This window comes from Parasteatoda tepidariorum, chromosome 8 (genome assembly GCF_043381705.1).
Source record: "Parasteatoda tepidariorum isolate YZ-2023 chromosome 8, CAS_Ptep_4.0, whole genome shotgun sequence".
Classification (NCBI taxonomy): Eukaryota; Metazoa; Arthropoda; class Arachnida; order Araneae; family Theridiidae; genus Parasteatoda; species Parasteatoda tepidariorum.
This window is the reverse complement of record NC_092211.1, coordinates 4,368,200-4,378,055: the sequence shown is the minus strand read 5'-3', so window position 1 is coordinate 4,378,055 and position 9,856 is coordinate 4,368,200. Positions and strand designations below refer to the sequence as shown.

At 27.5% G+C, this 9,856-nt stretch overlaps 1 protein-coding gene across 1 annotated transcript in view; it reads left to right on the top strand.

Annotated features, from left to right (window-relative positions):
- The window catches only part of LOC107448034 (ATP-binding cassette sub-family F member 2), a gene marked incomplete at its 5' end in the record, with an annotated part of 56,567 nt that overhangs the window by 3,979 nt on the left and 42,732 nt on the right, over window positions 1-9,856 (top strand). The window contains 2 exon segments of the mRNA XM_043055651.2: window positions 2,127-2,307; window positions 2,943-3,155. Of these exon segments, the coding sequence (XP_042911585.1) occupies window positions 2,139-2,307; window positions 2,943-3,155 (382 nt within the window).

The following is a 9,856-nucleotide window of genomic DNA, read 5'->3' as shown; positions in this document are numbered from 1 at the left end:
TGCATTTGAAGAGAACAGCAGAATTTCTTGAAATAACTCGGGTAACTTAATTTTAATTAAAAAATATTTTAAAACCTGCTGATTACCTATAGTATAATTAAATTTCAATATAATGCATGGTAACTGTTGGTAGTTTTGAAGTTTATATATTTTCTTGGCAAACTTCAGTTTTTGACGGTTTAAACCAGTATTATACCCTTGTCATGTCAAAAACCCAACCCTGTTTTTAATATAAATGTTCTGCTTTTTCGAAAAATTCAGCCATTGAAATAAAATAATTATATTTAATTCCGATTTTCAAAGATAAACAGAAAATTCAAACTACATAGTTGCCAATCCTTCCACATTTTTGCTTATTTTTGCTATTTTCTTCTCTTTTACGTGCAGAAGATAAGATTTTCCTCATTTTTTTTTTACCCGCCTCTAGATTCAAGCGAGCCTTTTGGAAGTCCCAAGCCCGGAATTTGTTAACATTTTGATTCTTATTCACACAATTTAAATATCGTATGTTGTGATTCTTTTTTTTATGAGATTTAAAAATCCAATATCACAACTTGTATTTTTTCGTTTTTAAAAATCTATGTAGGGATTCATATTCTGGCGAGTTTACAATCCAATGTCGTGATTTGTTCATGCAGTTATAATACAAACATAGATTTTCGTATTTTATACATTATTTTCAAATAAGACATTGGGATTCATATTCACACGATCAAAAAATTATGCGTCGTGATTTGTAGTTACGCTGTCTAAAAATTACATATTGTTCGTAATTACGCCATCTGAAAATTTTGAATTGTGATTTGTATTTGCGTGATTTAAAAATTCTATAACGCAGTTTGTAATTTTTCATTTTTAAAATCGAATATTGAATTTTATATTCACGTCGTTTCAAAATCCATTGTCGTGATTCATATTCACAAAATTTTAAAATCCAAGATCACTATTTGTATTTGCACGATTTTTAAATCAATTATCGCGATTCTTGTTAGAAGTAAGTCTTTCTTTAATGAGTTACAATATATGTGTTTTTCTATCAACAATTATTAGTGTATATAGGCATATTCAAAATTTACATTCTGCAAAATTTACATTCAAAATTTACAATTACAAAGCAAGTAAAGAAAGAAAAAATAGGATTTGTCAAAAGATGTTTGAAGATGGGCTAACGACTAAATTAATCACCAATTTGTTTCCCCTCACTCACAAGATGCATTATGAGCAATTTGATCTTGTTAAAAAAAATTTTTGCTTGTTTTGTTAAACATGAAGCATTTGCAGCAAATTAAACTAAAATAAAGAAAAACGATGTAGCAAACATAAGAGATATAGCAAACAAAAGCAATCATTTAAAAAGTGATTCTATTTTTTTGGAAAAAGAGTTAATTAACTCAGCATCAAAATGAAAAATTTAAAAGATAATGTTGCTGTTATTTATGCTATAAACTGCAAAATTCTTATCAAATGAAAGATACTAAACAGTTGCTGATAATCATATAATTTTACAAACTACAATAGCAATTATTGTATCTTAAGGAGTTACTATATTTTTCTACTTCACAGTTATTGATTTGATATGTTTCACAAGGCTTTAGTTAGAATATAATATGAACATAGTGATTCCAATTATGAAAGTTTCTTTTCTTTTTTAAATAATGTAAAAAGTCACATTGCTGATATATTTGCTATAAATCACGTAACAGCATTTATTAAAAGAAATGGATTATTAATCTATGTTCTCAGTAGTTTTAATTTGCTAAACCAGGTAGTTTTTCAAGTAATAATTGTCCCTTATGTGTACTGAAGAGAAATATAATTTCTAGCTTTGTTTTTTCAATTCATAATTTTTCTTTTTACTAAATGTTAAGTATCAATGTAATCATTTATGTAATAATAAACTAATACACAATTTTATGTCAACACATAGTTCTTTATTATCTTAAATTGTCTGGAATTTATTATTAAATTATTGCACATGCGTAAAATTTACTCATGTGGAAATTCAGCTTTTTTGCCTTTTGGCCAATCTCATCCCTGTTTAAAAATAAGACGAAAGTCGATTGTTTAAAAAAATTTGAACGATCAAAAAGAGAAAGTGAAGTTATAAATGTGTTTATTTCTTCTAGTAACTTATAAGAATGCCATCCGATGCTAAAAAACGTAGAGATGCAAAAAAGAAAGAAGCAGCAAAAGCCAGAACTCAGAAAAAACCTAATCAAAAACCTGAAGAAATCAATGGAAGTGATTCAAATGGTGTACCAGAAAAAACTGACGGCCAATTGAGCAATGGTGTTAAAATATCAACAGGTTTTTGCTTTTCATTATTAGTTTTCATAATATTAACGTTTAATTTTTTCATTATTCATTCATCATTAATTCCCTGTTGCTTGAAAATAGCAGAGCATTCTCTGCTTTGCTGCAGGGTAAATGATTTGAATCAAATTATTATTTTTTTGAAATATATCTTTTATAATTTTAGTTGATAACAATATTCATTAAAGATTTTATGATTGTAGAATAATCTAAATGGTTAGATGAAATGAGGGCCCGTATACTAATTTATTTTTCATTCACTAATTACTTTTTAAATTAAAAAAACCATTTAATTATAAGTGATTCATTATCTTTCTATTGCTTTTAAAATTATGAGTTATCATAATGAAATGTATTTAAAGTTCTTTTAATGTTTGTTAACTACAGTTTTAAGTGTAATAAAGTTTTTGTATTTTGATGCCATTAAAAATCTGTAAAATTATGTATAATTAATATAGTGTGCAACCGTTCTGCATTTCGTAAAATCTCCTGGATTTTTTCCTATTCAGGTTGGCAGCTATGACCATGTTTGTGTCAGTAACAGCACAGAAGGTCTTTATTTATAATTTAATTGCATCATTTACTTAAATAGGAATTATAAATTTCCTATTTGTATCTTCCTAATGCAGCTGAAGAGGAACTGATCAATAAACTAGAAAACAATCTGCTGTTGAATGCTGATGCAAGAGCTTGTACAGGTGTGTTGGCAGTACATCCTAGATCAAGAGATATCAAAATTGAAAACTTTTCAATTAATTTTCATGGTGTGGAAATATTGGCTGATACAAAATTGGAACTAAATTGTGGGAGACGTTATGGATTGATAGGACAGAATGGATCTGGTATGCTCTCAATTTAATTACTTGAATATATGCTGATTTGTTTTTTGGCCTTTTTGTACCAGGGTTGCCACAGGTGACTAAAATGCACAACTATTTTCAACCTGAGGCAACTACGACAACTTTTTTTTTGACTGAAAAGGTTAATAAAGCAACTATTTTCAGGAAAAAGAGACTATTGGGAGACTTTTCTGTGCTCCTAATGATGTTTTTTTTTAGCATAAATTGGGTTGATAACCCTTAACACAAGAAATTTTTTTCTTAAAAAAAAATTTAAAATTTTGAATTGCAAATTTGATTTATCACTTTTTAATGTGCTCAATTTGCGCAGATTCCGTTGTAAGTATTTTGCATTTTGATCGCGTTTTCAATGGTTATTGCTACGAAATTCTGCAGGATTTTAAAAAAGGGGAAATTTTTTTAATAAGTATTTTTCGATGCATTTCTGGTCATTAAAATATTTAATTTTACTTAAATATACTAATTTTTTTTACATAAAAATTTATTGCTAGAACACTTATAAAAGAATTATCACATTTGGAACCCACTTGACTAAATGGATCATGTTAAATGACAACTAAGTCATTTAATAAAATTTTACTAATATTATTTAAAAAATTTTGCTCTTATTTAGGCAACTATTTTCATGTCTTAGGCTACTAAAAGCAACTATTTTGTTCATTTTTTTCTGTGGTAACCCTGCAAACTCAACTTAGGGAAAAATGGTGGTTCCACAAAATACTTTTAATCTATGGAAATCCATGGAAGGGAGGAGCTTTTCCGCTGGCTGTCTTTTACAGAATGGTAGCACGCACGTGGCCAGGTAGTGTAATGTGGTAAGCCTAACAGGTTAATTACGTCTTATCAAAGCGACCTTTTTTTTTGCTGAGTTTTTTTTTTTTTTTCAAAATGAAATGAGGCTTTCTCTCTATAGACTGCACAGGAAGTGCGAATTCGAACATATTTAAATGTTCAAACATTATTCTAAATATTCGAACATTATCTTAAACACTTGTAAATTTATTCTAACAGATCTTTATTTTTTATGAAACTTTTTTTATTCTGTGGGGAAAAAAATTTCTTATGACCCTGTCAAAAATGCTCTCAAAATTAAAATAATTTTTAGTGTTAAATGTATGTTTTTATTAAATTCAAGTTGAAATTTAATTATGCACAATCAGTAATTTTATGAATATTTAAATACAATTTTAAGCCCAAAATTTTACAACAGCAGATTTTATATGGGAAAAATATGTACTTGAATTTACTAGTCATAAATAATTTTTATTTGTGGGGATAGTTTTTGAAAATATTTTCTTATTTTTTCGTACTTTATTTTTTAATATAATTTTTAATTTTCACAAATTATGTCTAAATTTTTACAAAATAGGTACCTCTTTAAAAAAAACCTAGACAGACCCTTGATTAAGTGAAAGGATTTCAGTATCCATTACTTTTAAAATTATCTACTCGAAAAAATGAAAGAATCATTTTAAATTCTAGTGAATAAGTCGAGGCAAGTATAAATAAAAATATTTTACTCTATTTAAAATGTACAAATAATTATTGTGATATGGTTTTTGTTATCTATGAAATTCCTAAAGTCTGGGATATTTTAGATCAACTATTATGTTTCTTAAATTCTAATAGATTTCTTTTTTTTTTCTTTTTTTTTTATGGTGGCAGCTATGTGCTTGTCTTTATTATTTGTATTTTGTATGTGTTCATAGCTATTAATAACTCTTCTCTATTTAACATAGCTATTAATAACTAATAGACTCTTCCCTATCAGGGGGTGATTGTATTCTAGGAGTATACCACCAGAATTCAGGCTTTTCATATTATCCTTCCGGGTTTAAAAATTAGGAGCAGGAGCTACGATTTTTTTGGGATTATCACAAATTTCTCAGAACAGTTGGTTCTTGAACTTTCGCTGATCAAAAACTTATAATACGGCGAAATGTTCACTGATTCCTCAATTCGAAAGTCACGTTTAGAAAGTCCGCAAATTTCCGCTATCGAGACGCTTACATACAGGTGATTCTGTTGCCTGTGGGCAGAAATCCGTCAACTGATTCTTTTAGTTTGGCAGATTTTATCCATTTTGAATGTTTGAAACTGCACCCGAATCAGGTAATATCACAATTCCGAATCAAGCGACCTGAATACAGGGGTGATTGTATTCCGGATTTTTCGTATCATCTGTCCAGGTCTAGGAGCAGGGCATGTGATTTTTTGCGAAATTCTGTGTATCTCAAAACTATTGATTGACAGACTTACGCAAATCAAAACTTATAATCCATCGAAATTTTCAACTCAATCAAACATTTAAAGTGAGAATTAAGTTCTGAAATTTAAATTTTTGAAACTTTCGCTAAATCGTGTTAACAAAACAAGTGACTCTTCTGCAGTTTCGATTTTTTGTTTATTGGATTTTTATCGTTTTTAATATTTGAAACTAATATCGTGATTCATAACCATGTGATCATTTTAATATCGAACATCAATTTTCGTATTTACCTGATTTGAATCATTAATTGTGAATTGTATTCAGGTGATTAAAAAAATCTTACATTTCAATTAGTATTCACAGGATTTAAAAATCCAACATCGCAATTTGTATTTACGCGTTTTTTAAATCAATATCGCGATTCCTATTCATTCGAATTTAAAATCCAATGTCGTTAGTTGTATTCACAGGATCTAAATCCAATAATGCGATATCGTGATTAGAGTTTTCGCATTCTTAATATCCTATATAGCGATTCATGTAAGAACTGAATTTTTTATTAAATTTGGTCTTATAAAAGTGTGTTTTATTTAAATGTAATTTAATTTTAAATCTTAGTTCAAAAAATTACATTAAATATGAATAGTATATAAATTTTATATATTTTCAGGTTTTTTCACTTCCTATCACAATCACCCCTGTGAATATCAAGCATTTTCGTATTTACCTAATTTAAATTGCACATTGCGATTTGTATTCACATGGTTTAAAAATCGAACCACGATTTTAAAATCCAGTATGACGATTTATGTTCACACAATTTTAAAAATCCAACATCGCAATTCATATTCATGCAATTTTAAAAATCGAACATAGGGATTGTTGTAAGAACTAAGATTTTTCTTAAATTAGTTACTATAAAAGTGTGATACTCATCATTGGTAGGTAATTTAATTATAAATTTTATTTTAAAAAAAATTATGTTAAGTACAAAACATGAATTATTATCGATTTTCTGCACATAAATTTTCAGGGTTTTTCATTTTGTAATACAATAACCCCTGCAAAAATTAACAACTCAAGACCATTCATTCGCAGATTTCTGAGAATCATAAACATAATTCCGTCAATATTTTGAAACTTTTGCTACATCCTGTTAACAAGTTTTACATTCGTGTGATTCTTTGTACAATTTGATTTGTCATATTTTGGTCCAGCCATCTAGTGTGTAAAATAAGTGGGCACATGAAATGGATATATTTAAACCTTTTTAGTGCATTACACTATAACCCAAAAATATCATGGGCACAAGAAGACGAAAGCTCTAACCGTGATTTTAACAGGAGCGAGAGGGAAGGGTTAAACAAGTAATTCCGAAATGATAATTATTTCAAAGTTATAATTATTTAAGAGTTTTTTTTTCTCATTTTTTTAAAATTATATTTTGATGAGTAGCAATTTCGTTAAAAGTTCTGATTTCTAACAGAAGAATCATTTAATTAATGTGTTTATTTGGCGAGTATCGTAACAGACGTGCAAGCAAAGGTGTTTTTCAACGACACGGTTAAGTACTACTGTTTGTGACATTATTAAAAAATCTTGGTGGTTATGGAATCAACTGTGCAAAGATTCATGCACTAATTACAGGATTCGTTGTTTGAACTGTTTTGCACATTTTATGAAAGTGTAACACAGTCATCAAGAGGTACACTTATTGAATTTCTTCAACCAAATACAGTATGAAATATTGTAGGTTGGAGTTTTCCAAAATTATTGATTTTTCTTTTTATTTGATATTAAAAGGATTGATTTCAATAAATAATACAGTAGCTGTAACCTAGAATTTTTTAAATGGTTAATTGAGGGATTTTTCACTAAATTATATTTGTACAAATATGTTAAACAGTATACTCATTGTTTCCCTTTCAGAATTGTTGAAACTTTTATAATTTTTTGATTGAAGAAATTTTGAACTCTTATTACAAACTTTAAATAAGGGTATGAAAGAATATTATCCAAATGACACTGGTTATCATTTTATGTAAGAGTATTATAAAAGTTGTTTCCATGCACTGATTTGATGCTATTTTGAATTATTTTGTGTAGATAAAATTATACTGAAAACTGTTAGCTCTCTTTCTCTAAACAAATTAATTTTTAATTTAAAAATAGTAAATTTTATTATTTTTTGCCATAAAATTTGCGTTTATTATACTTTTGTGGTGTTAATGATTTTGTTTTGTCTTTTTTTAAAAGTAGTATTGTATATGTGTACAAATATCTAATTGTTTTTTCTGCAGCCCAATATTAAGCTGTCTTATTTTGTACATTTCTATAATATTTTTTATCCCTATGGCAGAACTGTGAGGGACATTATCGCCTACCGAGTTATTGCAGAAACATTTTTCTTTAAGGCAGTAAAAAAATTGAGCTTTTTTTTCTGCAGAAAGATCTCATCTTTTCAATTATTTTTTAAGGTGCCTTCTCGCGTATCCGAGTGAATAAGAAATGTTTGATTTCTCTATTCTCATTTGAGAACAACGAAAAATAGAGAAGAATGTTTGAATTCTCTATTCTTCTTTGAGAATAATGAAAAATAGAGAAGAATGAAGTAAAAAATTTGGTTTTCTTTTCCTATTTTTTATGCAGTTCTTACTATTGATTTCCACATAATTTTAAAAATCCGATACTTTTAATCGATATTTTTTATTACAGCTGAATCTCGAAATAAAAACGCGCATTTGATAGGCCCCCTTTTCTTTTCTTTTTTTTAAGAATCCGATTTGCATGATTTCATCTATCTTTGTTTTTTTTTTTTTGCTGGTTATTGCTGCGAATTTTATAATTCTTTTTTCTTAATTTGATGATTTACAAAATGCTAAAAAGGAAATAAGTGTGTTTTCCCCCTACAAAATGCAAGAATATTGCCCATATAATATTAGAATTAAAAAAAATTATATATTTAAATAAATTATTTTATATGATCCGAAAAGTTTTTTTTTTTTAAGTTAAATCTTCTGTTATTTTAATTTAATAACAAGTATATTTGTTATTTTTAAAAGTATTAGTGTTAGAGAGATATGTCGCAGAAATTCTTTATTCTGTTCTTTATTTATTTGGCATATATATATATACAGAGCACCTGCACTCATGGAAAATCATGAATTTCGGTATTGAGCAAAATTTGTTATGAAATCTCATGATTTTAACTATTTTTTAAAAAAAATCATGGAAAGTCATGGGTTTAGGGCTCTGAAAAATCTAATTTTTAAAATGGAATTTAACCCTTCCCCCCAGTTTCATGGTGTTCCGAACATCTGAATTTGTAACAAAATCCTCACTCAGTCATGTGTTATTAAAATAAAAAATGTTTTTATCACATTCTTTAAAAATTATATTGTTCTTTCAAAAAATGAAAGAAAAAACATTTCTAGAACTAATTATCTTTACAGAACTTATCTTTACAGATGCAACTTCCCTGATTTCAGAAGTTTTTTTTATTTATTTTTATTTTATCAATTTCAAATTCTTACTGACGCAAGCCAGTTATTGGTAATTTTTTTAATTCCGAAATGAGAACAGAAAAATCAGGAGTATTTCTTTCCTTACTGATAAGCAAGAAAAGTATCTTTAGAATATAATTCTGCAGGGGAAAAAAATATTATTTGCTTTTGTATTTTTTTCAACCATTTTATTGCTTCATATTGCTTTCTTTTCTCTGTTTTCTAAATTTGAAGTCTATAAATATGAAGATGCAGAGTAAAACAGTTTTGGTTATACCTATCATTTCAATTAATGTTATTATGTTTTTTCAAAAAATTTATTGTTGTGTTATTGTCGAAGAAAACGGTAACGTCGTTAAGTCATGAATTTGAAAATCTAAAATGTAGCAGATACCCTGTATTATTTTTCTTAAATTCTACTGGAATTCTTTTTTTTTCCATGGTGGCAGCAATGTGCTTGTCTTTATTTGTTTTTTTTTTTTGTATGCATACATAGCTATTTATTTGAAAATATTGTTCTCTTTAGAAATTACTCTTTTTTGTTGATGGTAATACACTCTTCCATATTTAAATTAAACAACTTAAGCAGGGTGGCCACCCACCTGGAAAATCTGGAATTATCAGGGAATTTTTTTATACTGGAAAAATCAGGGAAATTTGGATAAAAACCTGAAAAAATCAGGAAATTTTAAAGAAAAGCTGGAAATTTTTTGATTTTTTTTTTTTTTAAATTTTACTAATTTAAATTATTTTACCATCCGTTATACACACTTTTTTTAAGAACTGTATATCCAACCGATTCATATATCTTTTAACTTAACGATGCTTTGCTTACAACAAAATTTGCTCCATAATTATCCTGTTCAACTAGAATGCTTTATATAACTCTCCCATGGTTGCTAAATTAATCGATAAATTTTTGACATCTATGGAGGCTATGGGACTTTACAGTTTAGAAATGGCAAAAATTG